Source organism: Aythya ferina (assembly GCF_964211825.1).
Source record: "Aythya ferina genome assembly, chromosome: 3".
NCBI lineage: Eukaryota > Metazoa > Chordata > Aves > Anseriformes > Anatidae > Aythya > Aythya ferina.
The window spans coordinates 74930375-74951170 of NC_140298.1; the positions used below are offsets into that span (position 1 = coordinate 74930375).

General features: G+C 38.3%; 1 protein-coding gene across 1 annotated transcript; it reads right to left on the bottom strand.

The window, feature by feature from the left end:
- Positions 1 to 1097: 1097 nt before the first annotated feature.
- GPRC6A (G protein-coupled receptor class C group 6 member A) lies at positions 1098 to 14449 on the bottom strand (the record flags this gene model as incomplete). The annotated part of the gene is made up of 6 exons (XM_084515440.1): positions 1098 to 4162; positions 5121 to 5244; positions 6664 to 6876; positions 9718 to 10545; positions 12545 to 12848; positions 14256 to 14449. The coding sequence occupies 6 exons, from the start codon at positions 14447 to 14449 to the stop codon at positions 3042 to 3044; spliced, it is 2784 nt and encodes a 927-aa protein (XP_084371566.1). The 3' UTR covers positions 1098 to 3041.
- Between the last annotated feature and the right edge of the window lie 6347 nt (positions 14450 to 20796).

Below are 20796 nucleotides of genomic sequence, written 5' to 3' on the forward strand. Positions count from 1 at the left end.
AAGGACATCAGAGCACAGAATGGTGCCAAAGATGAGGGACACCTGTGCTCCTGACATCTGCTGCTGCTGACATTGCTGCAGACATCTTCAGGGAATTGTGCCCTGGAGGAGAGGGCTTGAGAAATTGGTGACCTTCACAGTCTTCATTCTCTCTAAGGATGTTGCACAGTTTCTGATACTGGCTTTAGAGGGCATTCAGTATTATTACAAGAAATAACATAAAACCATAAATGATTGAATAGAGCAGCCTCCCACGGACGTCAACAAACAGCACTTCTATGCTTGACTTCTCTGGACAGCACTGTATTTGGGGACCATATGTCCTCTCTATCACTTTCAGAATTGAAAAACACAAAGATGGACGCGTTAGCACTCTGACCATTTGTGTTGGGTTCTTTTCAAAGAAAGAAAGCAGAGTGTGCCCTGAGCCAGAAAGAAGAGCAAACCTCTTCAGCCTACGCAGTCCGACCAATACAGACATTTAAAAACATACACAACACAGCTTGGTATCTCTCTCCCTCTCTCTTTTTCCTGCCAAGGCTAGCTAGTAAATCTGTTACATCCTCTCATCTAGATCTCATTGATTGTGCTTTACAGAGAAGATATGAGTAGCTGGAGAGGCAGACATAGCACACAGAAGTCATTAACAGAGGGGACTTGGTGGCACTACTGAAGTGGAGAAGTTTGTATGGAGTGGAGAGCTTCCTAGGAGAGGAGGAGGCATGGGATGTATTTAAAACTAGATCAGTAAGAAGAACAAAAACTTTTTTTTTTCTTTTTTTTTTTTTTTTTCTTTTCTTTTCATGCTTATTATTTTATGCTCTTCCCTTGGAATTCTGCCCCATGTGATGCCCTTCCTTAAAGATCACCTTTATAGGCACCTTCATAGTGCTGTCATAGCTCTCCCAAGGCACTTTCCTCTATGTCCTGCAGGGGGAATCGCCCTCCCATGCTTGGCTGCCAACCTGAAGGACACTTGTAAAAAGCTCACAGATCTGCCAGGTGGAAGCACTGCTCAGGTAGGTGTGTTGCTGCAGTTCAAGGCCAACCCAAAGTTCATAGGGAGAGGTAAGGAAATTAAATAAACAAGCTCAATGTTAAATAACAACATGGCTTTAATCATCCCGTTTTTCGAGACATGACATGCTCACCACTTTTGAGAACAATAAATACACATACAACATTCTAGCCAAATTAGCTTTTCTAACCAGCTTAGCACTGAAAGTCACTGTGTGATGTAAGCTTCGTTTTCCTCTTTGAGGGAGAGACATTTTGCTGCACTGGCAGCCAAACTGTAGGAACTTTAACCTTAATCATACATAGCTTTGTATACCGAACAGTACTCATAACAACTGATGCATAAACAGCATTTATCACATAAATGTATGTGCATAAACCTTCATTCTTCTAATCAGCTACAGAAATTACATAACTGCTGAAATTTATATGTAAATTGGACCCTTGCCATTTAAATTACTTTAAAATGTCTTCACAGATGCATACAACGTATATGCTGACATCAAATAATTTCATTACCTGTGTCCATTGCTGAAATGTGATCCATAGATATTTTTAACAGAATCTTAGGAAAATCATATAGACATGGGTTGCAACATATAAACAGAAATGATAGAAAAACAGATATATTGTAGAAAACAACGTTTTATGTCTGTGTAACATCAAGTCTACTGAACTTCATTCTGGCTTGCCAGAGTGTCCAATTATTCCTGATCTAAACAAATGGACAAAACTGAAGAAGTTAGCATTCTTTCCCAGTAACATGCATAGAACTTAAAACTGCAAACCATGATTTCTCTGGTCCAGGCTAGGGGCTTTATGAACACAGACAAGAGCTCTTCCCAGTCCCAGACTGGCACCACTGCTCTGCTGTTTAGTGTTTGAAGAACCCTTCCAGCCGTGGCCTTCTCAGCATGAGAAAGACTTTGCCATTCTTTGCCTTAGAGAGGCAGAACAGTTGTCCACTGAAAAATTCCTCCTTCTCGGAGTGTACCACTCGCACAGAAGATGCTGCGTACCTATAGTCACGGAGCCTCAGAGACTCTGCCAGTGCAGTTGACTGCAGTTCATTCCTGCATGATTTTGATGTATTGGAATAGTGCATTACTGTGTTCTTGTTGAAAATTAGATTTTTTTTTTAAACATGTATCAAGGAAACTAAAATTCCCAGGATGCATTCATGTTGATTCTGGTCATTGCATTATTCATGCTAAATTGATGTTCATAAGTTTTGAACTAACAGCACACCTGGGGACATGCATAACAGGTCCTCTCTCTGCATGAGTCACAGGAGTTGCATGAGATGAATCAATGTGTCTCCTCTTAGTATAGGTAAAAAGTAGATGAACACACATTTAACTATAGAGCACCAGAGAAATCCTTCAATTTTTATATAGACCTATCTCTAGCTCATTTTCACCCTGGTAAATACACGGAATTTTGAAAGTTGCTGTAGCACACATCTGGAATAAGGCATGTAATTTTGGGCAGAGATTTATTTATTTATTTATTTATTTTTTAAAAAAAAGGATTCACATGTACCAAATGAAAATGGTTACTCTTGGATGTTCATAAGAATGGAAAGCTTATCTTAAAAGTGGAGATTAAAGGACTGAGCTTGTTTATCCTAGCAAAACAAAGGCTAGGAGGGAGCTCTGTTTGATCTGTAAAACAGACCTGGGTGAGAAGAAAACCTCCTTAAGCAATTGGGCAGCAAAGACATAAGAAAAAGTGGTGTAAGCCCATATGTGCATGCCTATTTTTCTGTGAGAAGTAAAACCTTCCTAACACTTCTGCCTGGCTCAGAGGGCCTGTGGGTTGGGAGTGGGATGGGGAAAAGGAGGGAGATGCTGGACCCTGTGACCAGGCAAAGCCTTTCAAGCTTATCAATGAGTAACTACTAAAGTGCTGGAGGAATTTCGGGTGGTCTGTTCTCCTTGGGGGGTACCGAAAGGAGGGAGACCTGAAAAAGGAATGGCTCACTAAAATAGCTTTTCATCCTCCAATATTTCAGCGCTGACCAGTCATATGCTGGACAGTCTTTTCCTGGACACACGCCTTACTGCACTTTTAGGAAGAATTTTCTCTTTTATTTGCTTCTGCCCAGGCACTTGAAAATGGCAGTTTCCATTTGCAGAGTTTTTCTCAGCTTTACAGGAGCCTGAGACAGTAGCTTGGGAACTGGAAGACTTTGAATCCAAGGAAATCTGGCTAACAGCAACGCTGCCTGCGCTCTTGGAAGAGTACGTGTAAATCATCTTGAGAAAGGCAGACTTCGTGTTTGTTTCTTGCTTGTAAATTATGATATAGCACTTAGGAAGAAACGTACAACAGAGAATCCCATAATTGGATATTAAAACAACAATGATTTCCACTGCTGGCAGGTATTTGCCAAACGTAGTTGCATAGACAGGGATAAATACAATCCATGCTATAAAGTAGATTAGCATGCCAAAGGTTATGAACTTAGCTTCATTGTAGTTCTCTGGTAACTTCCTGCCTTTAAAGGCAAATATGAAACAGATGAAGGCTAGAGCAGCTATGTAGCCCAACATAATCCCAAAAGCTACAATAGAGCCCTCATTACACTCCAGAATTATTGATCTTGGAATTGAGAAATTTTGCATTACGAAAGGCGTCCTAAATACTAGCCAGCAGGTGCAAATGATAACTTGAATCCCAGTGCAGGTGACCACAATGGGAATAGGTTTATATGCACATTTCAGGACATTCTGCAGCTTGGGATCAAAACTAAAGGCTAGTAAAATTTTTAGCGACTTTATTAAAATACATGAAACACAAAGTGCAAAGCTTATGCCAAAGAGGGATTGCCTAGTTTTGCATTTGAGTTCTGTGGGTTCACCTATGAAGAAGACGGTGCTTAAAAAAATGCAGAAGTGGCTGAGGAGGATAACATAGCAGACAGTTAAACCTCCGGATGCCTTTACAACCGGCGTGTTCAAGTTTTTAGTAAATATGATACTGATGGAGAAAATCAGCACAACCCCAAAACTAGAGAGGAGGAGCAGGAAAATAGCAAACCAGTCAGTCCAGCTGAGGAACTGGATCGTCTTCCTGTAGCACGTAGTACTGTTCACAGGAGCCCAGTAGGTTTTGTTGTGGCACCGGTAGCAGTAATCCATATCTGAAAGCAGAAAAAAGGAAGATAAATTCGGAACCCACAGTAAATCTGATGGCTCTGGCTGCTGCTGACACAGTCCTGGCAGAGGAGCTGGGGCCCCAGGGAGCCAGCAGTGGCTAGCTCTGGAAAGACACAGTGAAACCAGGGTGGTAGTTTGGGATTGAATTGGTTGTCCACCCAGAAAGGAACTGTGTTTCTTTCATCCACCTAGTCTTACAAGAAAAAAATACTTTCTCTTCTCAGAGATTTTTTGAAATACAACAGCAAGAATAAACATTGCTGTAGATTATGCTTTCAAAGAGAGCTTTTTCTGTAAAATTCCTATTGCCCAATAGGGAGAAATTTCATTATTATTTGAGTAGAAAAGGGGATAAAAAGTAATTTCTTTCTGCTAGCTATCAATATTTTTAAAGACACCAAATTTCTTAATTTCTTCTCTCTCCTCTTTATTTACTCTCTGACCTTTAAAAACCTTACTCACACTACAAATGAACCAGCAGTAAAGTACACATGGGATTTGACACTAGAAAATACTACTGTATGGTCATATCTAACTTCACAGTGCTCCTGTTTAAGATTAAAAAAAAAAAAAAAAGTGCCAGCATGCAAAATTGTTAACTTCATATTTCCACTAGGCTGGCTATCCTGCAGAAAGATATGGAAGCAAGGCTCTATTTTCATGTGGTCTCAGGAATGTCAGCCAGACTTTCCATCCAAATCAAGGATAGTGCTAGTCAACTGTAAAATCTGATTGTTTAAAGCTAGGTCTTCTAAAAGTATTTAAACCAAGTTTTATATGTTGAAGAGTGTTCTTCCCTTTCATATTTCTGAAACCAAGCATAAACAAATATTTTAATCTCATTCCAAAATTATACCCAAGGTTTCCAAGGCTCGTTATACACAAACCAAACAATTCCATTGATTTCTAAATCAGCTTTTATTTGGATCACAATTCTTTTACCTGTTTGATTGCTGTAATGGTTTTCCGGGCAGTAAACACATTCGTAGCAGCATGTGTGTGGACTTTCTGTAACCTTTTTCATCTGTCCTGGTCTGCAGTGCTGGGAACATGTTGATCGAACCTTCTGCAGTGAGCAGAGAATGAAATACATATCAATCAGCTCAGGTGTTACTAATTACAATGAACTCTTAAAATAGCCCTCCAGTAACACTATGGTTTGAAATCTCTTTTTTGTATCTAACATATTGTAAGGGAATCTGAAAATGATGTTGTAAAAAGGCAATGTAGGCAATGTTTCTTGCATTTTCTCCACACTCTCAAGAAGTGACAGGATGGGGCATTATCTACCTGATAATTTTATTATTTTTTTTGGCCCTACTTCAGTGTGATTTTCTATACCTTTAAAAATACACATCCAGCTTTGAAACTAGAAGTTAGGCTTCTAGGATCCATATCCAGATCCAGAGAAAGCCCAGAAGCCTCTGAGAGGGGAGTCGGGTGGACCACATCACAAGTGCGGTCCTGACACCCCGGGACATACACCCCAGCTCTGTGGGTGCATTGAACCACAGCTCTAACATGTCTCACCCTCAGCAGACCACCCCTGAATTTCCAAGCCCCACTCTTAAGTGTGTGATCAGGGCCTTCTCACAAGGCCTGAGTTCAGGTCCTTCTTCAAAAGACAAGTTTTATAAAATGGAGAAGCAGTCCTGAGGGACACTGCTGTTTCTTCTCCCTCCCAGATGGGGCTCACAAACAGATGGAGGCATTTCCTTGCCATCCTGGGCTGTGCCACAAAAAGGGACAAAATGTGAAGTCCTCTTCTATCCTCAGCCTTTCCTGCTGGCTGAGGCTTCACATAAAAACTGTATTCTTCCCACCCAGTGAACTGCCTTTCCTCTGTCCTATTAGCAGCGAGTGCTTTGCAGCACAGCCACATTCGGTTAGAGCTACACAATAAACCAAAGCCTTCACCCATGCACAGATGACATTACCCAGCTGGAACTGGCTGGGGCCACCCACCAGTCCTGTCTACACTAGTGCCAGGGCTCCAGATGGTGCTGCCTACCTCATACTCTTTCAATTGTGCTGACCCCAGCTCTAACAGGAGTAAATAATCAACAAGACTTTTTTTTTTTTTTTTTTTTTCCCCAACATTAAAGTCAGCAGATATGAGTCTTCATGTACAAAACAAATGGTTGCCTTATGTAAGAGAGGGTACATTTATAAGTATTTTCCATTTTAAAACCCAATTTAAGATTCTGGAATAGCATCCTTAGGACAGATTAACTTCGAAACCTCTCAAGAGCATTCTGGAGAAGTAACTCAATTTCAAATCACTGAGCCTGCTTACAGGCTCAAGTACTTCTCAAAATATATAATGGTAGTTGAATATATCCAGAGAGGATGCTTCACTCCAAATGGAAAACATGAAAGTACATGAGAGATTTCTAGCTGACACGTATTTTATTTGTGACTAACAGAGGAAGAAAAACACATATGAAGCAAATTTCAGCTGTTATGTCAACAAACTGAAGGTTACCTTTAAGTTCAGAAATTCTTTCTTTTTCTCATCATCCTCAAAGATAAAGTCACCTTTCTCTGTGTCATATTCTGCCATAGTGGTGATTTCCATGTGACCATCAATTTCTTTCCAGAGAAGTACATCATAACTAGTTCTCATATCTCCTTTGGAGTCAAACTTGATTTTTTTATCATCATCGATGACTCTAACTTTTTTGAGTTCTTCAAGGAGCTGAACAGAAGAAATGATGACATATCAATATCATTTCAGTGGGATACACTCAATACTTTTAAATATATATGCTAATATCAAATGAAAAAAATATATTGCTTTTTAGGAGTGAAAAAAAATCTTAAAAGGGATCTGTATAACTGTTAATCTGACATCCTATACAGATTTACATTATTCTGACAATCCTGTTGGCTTAAAAAAAAAATACTATTAAGCACAAATAATCATTTCTTAATTCTATGCAATGTCTACAAATAGCCATGTTCATATTTTCCTTTCCAGCCTTGGAGGTTTTGGTAAAATGTTGGGAAAAAAAAGATTTTGCCTTCAGGAAACAATGGCCTTGGGACTTCCCTTCTTGTAAAGAAAGACTGTGAATGAAGCTCCTGTTGTTACTGTACTGTCAGCAAAGTAGATATGGACAACATTTCCTTCCAGAGTAAGGAAGGAAATTGGCAACCCAGACTTCTTCCCCCAGACTTCCTCCCCCAGGGTCTGGAAATATCTACTTTAGTATTGTTTTCACCCGTGACTCTTATACTTATTGCAAGGTGGGACACCAAGTCGTGAAATGAACACTAAATGCCAGCTTGCTCAGATGAGGTGGTATACAATAACAATGGACAGCAAGGCTATATTTGATAAATCACAGGAAATATCAAAGCAAGCACTCTTTGATAAGACAACTATCCAGCTTAATGTTACAACCCATTCTGTACAGTAGGGTGAAATTTCTCTTTACATTATCACAAACAGTTTAAAAAGTTCTGTGTGAATCTAGAGAAGGAGAGATTAAGGCTCATATTACCTTCTCCCCATTGACAAGGAGACCATAAAAAGTCCTTCATTAGCCACTATGGCTCCTAATTAAAGCAAAGGCTTTATCCCTTTGCCAGCTTAACAATTTTTAGTAATAGGGGTTAATTAATGAGAAAAAACTCCAAGGTTTTGGTGAATGGCTGAATGTAACTGCCTTTTGAAAAGCACAATCTTACATAGATCTTTCTGTGATAGTCGTAGCATTTAAAGAAAATGCTGACAAATATATGACTTTAAAAGTCTCTGGCATATATATGTATAAACAAATCTGGCATGTGTTATTTTTTCAGATATAACATCACTTTTATGAGAGTTCATACATTCTCACTGCATATCTACAAATTTATGAAAAACGTAAGTGTGCTTTTAAATGATATTTCATTTTAGTTGAACATTGCAAAGTCTTGTGGGATTGAACAGGATTTTTTTATTGTTGTTGTTCTGTATCCTCAGGCTACTCATTTATTTTTTTCTCATCTCCACTTTTTCAATTTCCCTAAAAAACTATGGAAACAATAGAACTTTTGGAATACATCTTGAGCTTCAGACAGAAAGAGCTAATAACTAGCTACAGTATGATTTAATTGATATTTATTTTTGCATGTGTTTAATAGCAATAACAGTGCTGTTTCTCTGTATGTGGAGATAAGTGATAAGGATTAGTTGCATCCCTAGCTTTAAGTATGCTGATTTCTGAAGGGTTTTAGTTTAGTGTAGAGAAAATGTATTATGAAAACAGCACAGGGAGAATAACTCTCTTTTGGTTTACTTCATGAGTTCTAAGCCTCTTAACAGGGCTTTTAATTTAGGTGGTTTGGGATTTAATTCAGTAATGATGAATTCAGCATCCCCTGTAGACCAGTCCTGAATTTGTCCTATCTGCATTTACAAATTCATGTAGGAGTTTGATTGTTACTGGGTGTTTTTTTTGGGGGGGGGAGGGGTTGTTTGTTTTTTTTCAAATCTCCTATCTTGGTTTGACCTGCCCTGACCCATGATAAGAGGTCAGAGCAAGTCAGAGTGGTTCAGTAGATGTTTGACTTTTAAATGAACTTTTGTTTAATCCTCTGAGTAAAAGTGTGTAAAAGTGAATACTTCTGAGCAGGTTCTCAGGTAAAAGGTCGGGTCAGGTTTACTTGTCTGATTTTTCCTGTCCTTTTCCCACTCAGTAGAGTCTGATAACAAGTACCTAACCCATCTTAAGAATTGTGCCACATTTTCCTACCAGTCACTTCAATATAAATCAAGATCAGAAAGAAGAATGGTCTGTTGCTTTTTCAATTTCAAGTAAAGATTCGTTATAGAGGTATATAAGCTGGACATGGACAAACTGGGGACACAGAGGGGGAAAATGAAACTCTTTGGGAAACTCCTCTTCTGTACCATCCCTGTCACTCAAGAGCACTTGGTGCTGAGTGTTACAGTGGTTTGCAGCAACAAGGCCAACCATCAGTAGCAGAACAGATGATAAGTCAGCCATAGATTGACTATAGATTTCTATTCTATCCTGCACAGGTAGCTAGTAAGTTAGCAAGCAGACTACAGACTGGAGCCTTCATCCAAGCTGGTGCCTTCTCTGCATGCCCTTTAAAGGTGATGTGGGAAGAGTTGGGGTAGCTATTGAAGCCCAGCAGCTAACGATCCCATCCACATTGGTGGAGACAGGCATTTCCAGCTGCTGCTGCTGTATCCATGAGGAAGGAGATGGTGGGTGTGAATTGCAGTAATTCTTCTCTATCTATAGCAGGACACAGCCATAGCTTAGCACCTGGAGCTTCTGTGTCTGCAGGGGCCAAAACAAGGAAGGCAAAACTGGCTCTCAACACTGCAGCAATTGGCAACTGTTGCTCTGGCAGAAGGATTGTGATTTCATTTGGCCCATGCAGTGGTGAAGAAAGGCAGGAACAGGAATAAAAAGGCATTTTGGTACAAGGACCAAGCCAGCAAACCCAGGAATGTGGGAGGAAAAATGAGAAGGAAGTTATGTAGAGAGAATGACACCTGAAAGAATTAACATCATACCTCCCAGGGAGTGAAAGCAGAGGGATCCTTGCAGTTTCTGTCTTTGCATTGCCCTTTAATGGCGTGAGCAATGGCATAGACTGCAAGTATAGTACTATGGATAAATCCGGGTTCAATGTTGGCATTCAAAAAGTCATCTCTCCAGATGTGTTGTTTATTCTCAACATTTTGCATCAGATCATCCTGGGATTGATTTGAAATGCACATTTGAAAATCATAATATTCCAGGTGTGCACAGACTGACAAAAGCATAATATATTCACCTAAAAACTTGTTGTTTTCAGTGGGCTTTTCATGAAGGTTCTTCAGAAAGTCTTGGAATGTGGATATGTCTCCACTCTTAAATCCAAATCCCACAACAGTTCCCAGCTGTCTGATATTGGGCATCGTACTGATTTTCACTGCTGTTGACCAGTTATCACTTGCAATCCAGATTTTATTTACATTTCTCTCAATTGCCTTCTTAAATAGCTTGAGCACGTGGAACTGTCTCATAAAGACTACAATAACATTTACTCTGGTTTCCTTGACAATCTTCTCGACTGCATGATCAACTTTGGTGTGAAAGGTTTTGTCAGAGAGATAGGCAGGCAGCAGTTCTTTAAAAGCTATGCAAACATTGTTTGACATGGCCTGGACCCCAAAGCTCTCCAGAGCAAAGCGCCCGTTGTCATCATCAGTGGCTATTACTCCGATCCAATTCCACCCAGACTCACAGATCAGGTGGGCCATTGCTCTAGTCTGGTGGAAATCACTGGGGATAGTTCTGAAGAATGAAGGAAACCGGATTTTGTCACTGAGGATTTCAGCTGACGATGCAGGACTGACCTAAGGAGGAGAGAACAGTTAGGTTATGGAAGAGCTCTCCTCCAAAGGATGCTGAGACACCCAAAGCTGCTACGACTTCTTCATCCCACCTGACCTGGGGCTCCCTCCTCCCGTGACTGAGCATGACCAAGGTGCACCCAACTGGGGCAGAATTCCTCACCCTGCTGTTAGGATGCAGACCCATGCCTGGTACCATTTCCACTCTTTTCATCCTCATGCACCTAATTGCTTTGTTGAAGGCAGAGAATAAAACCTTTCAAAATACCTATGACAGGTATGCTGGTATAAGGATTTTGCTTTAATCTGTTGAGATACCATCAGCATGCTGTTCAAGACAACACTTAAAACACTAGAAGTGCTCAAATGTTGTTGGAGTTATTCAAATTTCTAGTACACTTACATTTTGCAGTATTTTTCTAACACTGAGTATATTATGTTTCACCCACCATATACTTTCTCTCCAAAATTTAATTAGTGTGTTTTAGAGGGGTCATAAGGTCTGTTAGAAGAGCCTACTGAAAAAAAAAAAAAAAAAAAAAAAAAAAAAAAAAAAGGTACTGAAGAATAATATAATCATTCTTAATTCTTTCATGTAAAGAAATTATTCTTTTTGTTTGTTTGTTTGTTTGTTTGTTTGTTTGTTTTCTCTTGTGAATGTAGCAAGAAAAAATATATTTGGAAAGTTTTTATTAAAATCTATTTGCTTTTTGATACTTGTATAATTCCTTCCTTCCCTACTTCCTTCCTTCTTTCCTTTTTCCCTACACTTGTGTTTCCTACATTGCTTGACAGTTCCTAAAGAATAAATCTAAACTTTCCAAAATGAGAGCCACCTATTTGGAGAGGTTGCCAAACTTAATGCTGTCAGCAGATTACTATCAGTATTAATCTCCTATTGATAGTAATCTACTATTGACAATGTCAGATGTTATAGATGAGAAAAATCTGCTGAGTCACCTTTTCCATCTCCATGTCACAATACATATTTGTTTAATCACTTGCCTTTTAATTAAGTTGAAGTGTGGCATTTTAATTTATATATCAACTATAGTTCCTACGGTGAAGCTGGAGATCATAATTATTTCCTACAATTGCAGAGGAAAAGATTCAGTTAGAATTATATTTAGTTCAGATTTTAAGTATTTTGCAGGTTTATTTAATATGTTGCTACTTTGCAGTAAGATAATATATGTTAAATTACCATATCTAACTTGTGGCAGAAGATGGTGTGGCGGTAGATCTCCTGTTTCATTGTTGACAGCAAGTCCTGGCTTTGACCCCAACTTCTCTACAGCAGTTAAAGTGGTAGCAGAAGCACTGGCCTAAGTGCAAGCATGGGACTGTATGCACTAGTACTAGCACTAGACAGGTTGGAAATAGAGAAGGGTGTTTTGGGAAGGACCAGTGCAAATCTACAGGGTTGTATTCCTTCTCTTCTGCAGCTCCTTGAAGAGCAGCAGAACTAAAACTGTATTTTAGAGCAACATTTCTCTAAACATTTCCAGACTCCAAAATCCAATCTCTCTCAGGCAGGAGAGAATTTCCAAATTCTGGCTGAATTAGATTGTGCCTTGGCTTTTAACTTGGGATTGGGCATTTTTATATTCACTGCCAGCTAAACTAGACACAGCGGGTGCAATTTGGTTGCCTGAACAAAGGCACTGAGTGGCAACTGAAGTACTCTAAAGTAACCATCACAGCCAAGCAGGACAATCCAGTGGTGCTGCCAGGCTGATAAAAACACAGTGCCATGCTTGAAGACCATGTGGAGGGGTGTAACTTGGGCATATAAAACAGCCCTACCTGCCTTTGTTTAGGCAAGTGGATCAAGCCTTCCATTTGGAGTTCAATCTCACCTCTCCTGATGTTCTCAGGTTGAGTCAAATCCTGCTGTGTAACAAAGATGTGACTCGCAATCCCTCTAATCAGAGCCACATCTTCTTCTAGCCATGGTAAATTTGACCCTCTGTCCAAAGTGAAATAATTCCCTCAGACCTACCTGTGGGATTAGTTGCAATGCCAGCAGCCTTGAAACTGCCATTGACACCTCAGAGTAACTGGCTCCAGTGACTGCCTTAATTCTTGGTATGTAGTCTGAATAGTTACACTTGAACTCTACAATATCCTTAGAAGAATTGAATTTAGACAGGAACCTCAGAGTAGATGCCATGGCTTTTGTAACTTCTGCACAGGTGTCATAGATTTCATAGCCCAGAGTAACTCCAGATAATAATGTCGAATTGTTGATCATTTCAATAGCATGTATCATTGCAAGTGTCTGAAGAAAAACTTGAATTTCGAAGCTGTCAGGAAACACACAAGTTTCATTTTAGAAAAACATTTCTAGGATTAAGGCTGAAGCACAGTTTGTTTGTGTGTTTGTTTGTTTGTTTGTTCTTTGAGCATATCCTTTAGAATTTGACAGTTATTGAAAGAAAATTACATTTAATGCAATTTGCTTGGGTTTAGTGTACAAAACAAACAAACAAACAAACAAGTGAACAAAAAAACAGAAATCATATCTTTTGTCTCACCTAAATAGAAGAACAAGCAAAGTAAAAAAAAAAAAAAAAACACTTCAACTATGCTTGAATAAAAATGCTTTTCTGAAAAATTGGTGCTAAAACCATTTTTTTTTACAGTATATTAAATTTTGCAAGTGATATCAACAAGTATTTGTCAAAGCCAGTGGGGCTGTTGCAATTTGTTCCATCTGACCCAGCAAGCATATTTTAAAAAAATGAATTTATTTTCAACAAAAGCTTGAAGCAAAGAGATGACTAAATATTTCAGAATAGAAGAAGAAATTTCATAGAATCATAGAATAGAATTCTTATCATAGAATGCTATGATTCTATGATAAGAAATTCCAGAGGTTGATGTCTTCCAGTGGATGCATAAACATTCCTAAATCCTCTGTAAACCTGACAAATTTAGTACAGCTTTTGTCCTTCCTGCCAGTGACATGATAACACTTTCTTAATCAGAAATGTGCTACAACAGGCTGCCTGCAGTGCAACCAATGGTCATCTCAGGTTAGGGTTTCTGAAGTTACAAATCTTACAAACCAAAATAAATTTCAAATGGTCTTGAGACAACTTAAGACTTATTTTGATGTACATTCTAAAGCTGAACTCGCACATGACATGGTGTCTGTATTTCCTATCCTGTAACATAATGTCATAATTTTAGTACAAGATGTAATAACTACAGTGATTACAACAATTACAATCTAGTCAGCAAAGTGCTATCACAGATTATAAGTGATCTGCCCTGTGGGGTGAGCGACATACTTCTATATGTGCTTAGATAAAATAGAGAAGACTGCTTGTGATCAAACCAGCTGGTTGCAACTTCATAACAAACAATGAACTGCACAGCAGACTAGTTTAGACATATAGCCAAAAATTGGTATTTACAGGGCAATTAAATGATTGTTCAGCACAAACCTCAAAGGCTATTTGATTAAATATGAAGACTGAAATAGGATCAAATAATCATTCCCTTCATCAGACAGCCATAATGTTTTCTACTGTAATTTTCCCATTCTTTGTCATTGTGTTACATAATTATTGATTTATTTGATGTCTAAGGTCTTCTTAAAGACTGAGAAATGCAAGAGAAACAGATTTTGTTGATCTTAATATGAGAAGTGTAAGCCAGATGCCAGTGATCTCTTCTGTAATGTATGTAATTTTCATGTTACTCACCCAGCACAGTTCTGAATGACTGGCTTGATGGGATGCTCTTCTGGATGCAGCATTTCACTGTGAACTGCAAACAAGCCTCCTATAACAATGTCTCCTGGAGAACTGGCACCCACAAAGTCATCTGTATTCTGGCAAGAGGAGGCGATGTCAGCGCTGATCACAAAGCAGACGATCAGAAAGCTAAATATTGCCATGTTTCTAGTTCACTTGTTCACTACCAGCTTTAAGTCCATTAAGCTAGCCACAGTGCCAACAAGTGTTCCTATGTCATCTATAAACAGCAGCGAAAGAAAAAGTCTGTGCTCAAAAGTTAGTCACACCTCATAAGGTGCTTGTATTTGCTTGACTGACTTAGGCTATTTTGCTGTCACAGAAAGTGTGAGGGTGCAGGGGCGTGAGAGTAAAAGAGGGAGGGAAAAAATAAATGAGTTCAGGAGGAAGTGCTAAACGTTGAATCTATTCTGCTGTGTCTAAAGATTATTGGACTTACATGTAATCTGAAAAACGCAGTAAGTATTTTGGTATAAATGTGGGCTTGTCTTGAACGCTTTCCAGCTGAGTGCAGGGCAATGAGTCATCACATAACATGGCAGTGATATTACTGTGGTTAGGTCTAGTCCAAACAGTACTGCAAAAAAAGACCCTCTCACCACAGTGGGCTTTAGATCAGACTGTGGTCTAAAAACAGGCAAACAGGAAAAATTAAAAATAAATAAATAAATAAAAATCTACCTTTCTCTTTTTTTTTCAATCAATTTTATTTTATTTGTACAAAAATGGTATGGAAAAGCATATCTTCATGGTTCTGATGCAATGCAGCTTTCTGTGACTTCAGCCAGCTTTGGATCAGGTTCTGTATTAAAAACCAGCCTATGAAAGGGGGGAAGCACACTTTCTTCCCCCTCTGTCTGAGGACACCAGTACATGTAAGCAGCTTCTGTACCGGGGAGGATCAGCTGCAACCCTTCTCAGTGCCATCATTCCACTCAGATCTGCAGGAATTCCACTTGCAGAATAGGATTCTGTGCTAGGAAGGAACTGAAGAGAAGCAGAGGCTGGACATTCAACTTTCATAGACTCCAACCGCAGACGTCAAAGAGAACCTCTTTAGGACAGAAACATTACTGATGCTGCTAAACAATACCAACTTATGTAAGAGACACAGATTTGACAATAACTCTTTTACTGATACTGGATTTTCTATTTACGTATAATGTCTTCTTCATATTTTGCTTCTTTTGGTAGCATGCCAAAACAGTGTCAAAGGAATGGGGTCAGTCATAGTACTGATTGTCTCTGACTGTATTATAAGAAAGCTGGCCTGTACCTAGAAATTTTGAATCAAGCTTTGTTTTCTTGCAAGCAAAACAGAGAAATGGGGTATCTGTTACATATTCTTTCTGATAAACACGATGCATACTATATAACTGATTTGGATTATTACATTTTGCCTTGTTTCTCACTAGTCTCTTTGTAATTACAGTACCCATTTACAACAGAGATACTACTTGCAAATGCAAATGATAATCCCCAGTTAAGTCACCATTCAGCATCTTTCTTTTTTTTTTTTCTTTTGTTTTTTTTTTTTTTTCTTTTTTAATCATATAAAAGCTTATGTTTCTTTCATCTGCCTTCTTTCTTTCTGTGTGATATTCTCACTGCTGGTTCAGGGCAAACAGATGCTTGCATTTTTCTTAATGTGTCTAATGGCGTGTGTTTATGAGGAGATTAGTATAGCAGTTTATTCTGCTTCTATACTGACTTGTAAAAATTCCATTTATTCCAAAATTATTCCTCTTGACTTACAGCAGCATAAGTATATTCTGATTCTGACCTTGACTTATGAGATCCACTTGCAAATATTCATGTACCTGTTTCTCTCCACCTAAGTAATTCTCACTCAAGCCTTGCTCCATATACTCAGGTGTTTCATTTTCCCTGACTTTGCATAAAACTTCCTCTAAGCTTTCTGCCAAATAATACCTAATGTAGTTAAAGCTTGGGAACAGAACTAATCATTTTGTTAAGCAAGCTACAAGAAATATTAAGGTATATGCCTCTAGTATAAAGTAAAGCATTTGAGGAGCTAAGTATTGCATTAAAGATTCAATCGAAATACAGTACTGATAATTTGAAACTTTACACTTATTATAATCTATGATTTGAAGCAGTAAATAAACTCTACTCTGCCCAGTCCCTAGAAAGCTATTAATTTGTATAGAGGAGGATTTTACCTAGAAACAAAAATCATTACTTGGTCATTCTGGAAAGTAGAAGTTGACAAAATAAACATTACATATAGTTAGTGCCTAATTTCATGTTATGTATAAAAACACAATGAAATGAGGCGTGCTTTAAATTCAACTACATTGGATTTGTGTCACAGTGTAACATATTTTCACAGGGAGGCATTTTTTTATTATTTATTTTTTTTATTGTTATTGCTTGTTTTCAAGAACTACATCTCACAATTGTTAGTGGTGAGAAGTACTTCAAAACACTATTGAGATAGGTAAGCCTAATCGGGTACTGCAGAATTAACAGGAAGTGTTTGCAAATAATTTTTCATTGATTCTTAAGTACCGATAGAAATAAGTGTATAATACAAAATGTTATTCACTTAAAATTTAATTATAAAATTTAATTATTATTTAAAATTATTATTATAGCGTCAGTAGAATTTCACAGTTGTCTGCATAGGAGTATTTCTTTGGAAAAATATAAGAAGATGTGATACCTCCATAAGTCAAATGCAAAATGGCAAGCAGAATCAGTTGTAAGATTCAGGGGAATTCTTGATGTATCATCATGTCTAAGAAGCAGCCATTAATGAACCATGGAAAAGCAGAAAAAATAAATAAATACCAAACCCAAAGATGTAATGAGAGTCACAGCTGAATTCTACGAGCCTTTAAAGGAACTGGTGGCATACAGAAATACTCTGTTAGGGTCATTTTATGTCCCAAAATTACCTGCTACCATGCCAGAATGACTGCTTCTTCCACCTGGTCTTTGGCTTCCCTTGGAGAAGGACCAGAATAGGTGGTTTTGAAGAGAGCCCTGCCAAGTTCAGCGTTGATCCAGCAGGTGACTTCTTGTGAATTTACAGTTAACAATTTTTTTTTGCAACAGTGCCACACCTTTGGCAAAGTCTTCACAATCCAGGATGTGCAAGAGAAGCCAGAGGGCTATCATTTGTAAGGAAGCTAATGCTGACATGAGTTAAGAGGAACCACCTCTTCTCACATTGCTCCCATGGAAATTATGAGCCACAAAATGAGGAAGCTAAGCCACAGTTTTAAAGCCCTGAACTGAGTAGCTTGTCCCCAGTTCTACCACTAACTTGTGTCTGATCTGCACAGACTTCCAACATAACTTCCCAACCCAAGCCTGTCATTTACAGTCAGGTTTCTGAAAACCTCCATCACTCTCTCAAATGAATTAGTACTGAAATGTCTTGAAACTCTAGAATTAACCTTCTATTGATGTATATCTTATCTGTAAAATGACAGACAATATTGCCTTTCCATTTAGATCATAAGCACCATAGAATAACTACTGTCCTAAAGTTATGGTGAGCCCCCAGGTAAAGTGGGGTATTTTGATACAAGTAAGAAATAACATAATGATAAGGCAGGACAAAAACAGCTAAACTAAGCCAAGTCCTTGCACTAATCAGTGCTACATTAGAGGAACATACCTTACACACGCATAAGCCTTAACCCCCTAGAGAGCTGTTCTGTACCAATGCCGGTGACTGCTGCCATCTCCCACCTACCCAAGAGATGACACGGCATCCCTTTGCTTTGGCCAACAAGACAATCCTTGGCTTGCCTTTGTTTGGGGGCAGTAAGCAGCATGCATGTAAGACTCACACGTGGCCCACAGCTCCCTCACAGTCTTGCTGAAGCCCATGGGAGCTGCTGTGCTTCACAACCATAGATGAAAGGCTGGTTGAAGGCCAACATACTGATGAAAAAAAGAGTCAGCATGGAGCTCAATATATATTGACTATGAGTACTTTGGTACTCTTCAAAAACCTGAAATGCCAAGAAAAATAGTGTGGAACAGTTCTCCAAAATCACCACACAAAAAAAAAAAAAAAAAAAAAAAAAAAGTGCAATTGGAAACATTTGTTTCCTGCAGAGAAGCCATTACAAATGAGTGCATAACACCTTCCAGGCTACCAAAACGGTATTGTCCCTTGCGAAATCATTTTATTTTCCATTAATTAATTAATTAATTAATCCAGTTTAAGGAGATGTTATCTTTCAGTATCATAGTCTGCATCTATATTAATAAAGACAGGAGAGAGCAGTGAAGTCAAAATACCACAAGGAGACAATATTGGTTGGGATTGCCACCTTTCTAGACTAATAGAGCTGCTGTATTTTACCCAAAGATTTTATACTGCACAGTTTTTGTGAAGAAAGTTTACACAATGGAGCAGAAATAGAGGCAGGTATTACATTACTTCATTTTTATTATCTTTAAAAAAATATCTACTAACTGAGAACTCTCTAAGCTTAATATCAGATAATAAAATTAAATAATAGAAAGGAAAATATCCATTATTTTTATTTGTATCCAATTAAAAAAATAAATAAACATTACCAAAAAAAAATCAACAATGAAATGGAATTTGGATGAAAGCCAAGCAACATTAATTCCTGAGAAACAAACTAACTCAATTTTCAAGTTCACTGGGTTTGTCCTCTGGAGCATGTCAGCTGAGCTGCATGATGGAGAGGACAAATCCTTTTTTTCTCTATTAGGTCACAGTATTGTAATGTGCCCCTTGATGTTCTCTGAAAGTTGGATTTCCTTCTAGTGTAAATGATTTGGTTGGAGTAGTTCTGGTAGACAGCTGAAATGCTGGAATATTTGCCTAGAGGAGAGCTACAACAGTGCCTTTAGCCTCCTGCCCTGACTGTTGGGGCAGTACTGAGCAGCCCCACAGTAATTCCTTTTTCAGAAAGGATTTTACTCAATAGTCAGTGATGTGCATGTTCAGTGCACTTCTGCTGTTTATACTGCCATAGACCTATAAGAAACTGAAGTAGTTCTGGTTCAGCAGAGTCGCAAAGGGAGAAATTAAAGCTTATTTCTACAATATTTTGAGTTCAGAGTGAAGATATTAGTTTCTTTCAACTTCTCTAATATCTTAATATACTTAGATTAAAGTTCAAGTTAAATATATTCTTGAAATGAAAAGAAATAGCTATTCCAATTTTCATTTATTTTCTATAAATAAATGTTTTTTGTTGTTCGTTGTTTGTTTTGTTTTGTTTTCAAAATATTCTAGCAAGTCTGTTCCTATCCTACCCAAGCAAGATAGTAATCAGCTGTGCAGGACAGATGCAGAACAATTTTTCATAAGTACAGCAAGGTAGTCATGACCCAGTTGATCAAAGCAACTTGATTGCAGAATTATTCACCAGGTTTAATTTTTCTCCTTTGCTCCATCTCCTCTTGTCTTAATTGGAAAACAAGTGAGTAAAAATGTCATTCACCTATTGACAATATAAACATTTGAGCCCAACCTGTAGTACAAGGGCCATCCAGAGGGAAAGAAAACCTCTAGCCTAGATATTTGGGCTTTCTCCCAAAAGGCTGAAGGCCTGAGGGGCAGCCCTTCTGTCAATGACAGCTTGCTGTTGGACAGTGAGACCTTTGCTACTTAAAGAAGGGGTCTGAGATCTCTTGGTCCCAGTGCCCCATACTCATTGAAATGCCACTGAGGATTTTTTTGAGAAAGTCCTGGTAGCCTGATAATCAGGCACCCTCCTCAGACAGTCATTATGTTCAGAAATTCCTTGGTGTGTACTGCTTGTGGTGCCTTGTGTATTATTCATATTCTAGAAAATCCCATGTGCAAGAAAGTCAGACTGGGAGTCATTTCACATGAAAATATCAGGAGCAAGTAGGTATGAAGTTGATGTTGATTCTCTCAGTGTTATTAGTAATGAACAAACCTTAAAATAGAAAACAAGGCTTTTAGTTTTTGAGTTTTAAAATATAAGTGGTTATGATTTTTAGATATCTTAAAATGAATTGGTTGTGGAGATTCTGAGGGTCTTAGCTTTGAACATAGACTCTTCAAGGGACAGCTAGTTACCTAAATCCAAATAGTTGCCTTGGTGACCTTGTGCTTATTCTCACTAAATCACTTTTGCAAATAGTACTTAGCATTTTGTTTGCTTGTTTGTTTGTTTAACTCTTACAGTACTTGTCCCGTATAAGTTCCTCTAAAAAAATGTGTGTTTTTCTTCAGCTGTTTTGGAGCTGGTATAGATTTAATAATATTAAGCAGTAATTAGAATAAGAGAAATGAAATAGTACTGTTTTAGGAGCATGGAGTGAAAGTTAGGTAGACCCTATTTTTTAGGGAATGCCTTCAGCACTAAGAGATATCGTGGAATTATTCGCATTCACCTTGGCCAGAGCCTTCAATTATTCAGTGCAAATACCAGCACAGGAAAGAATGATAACTCATTTTCATCCCTTTCTCAACATACTTTATCAAGTACAATTCTGGAAA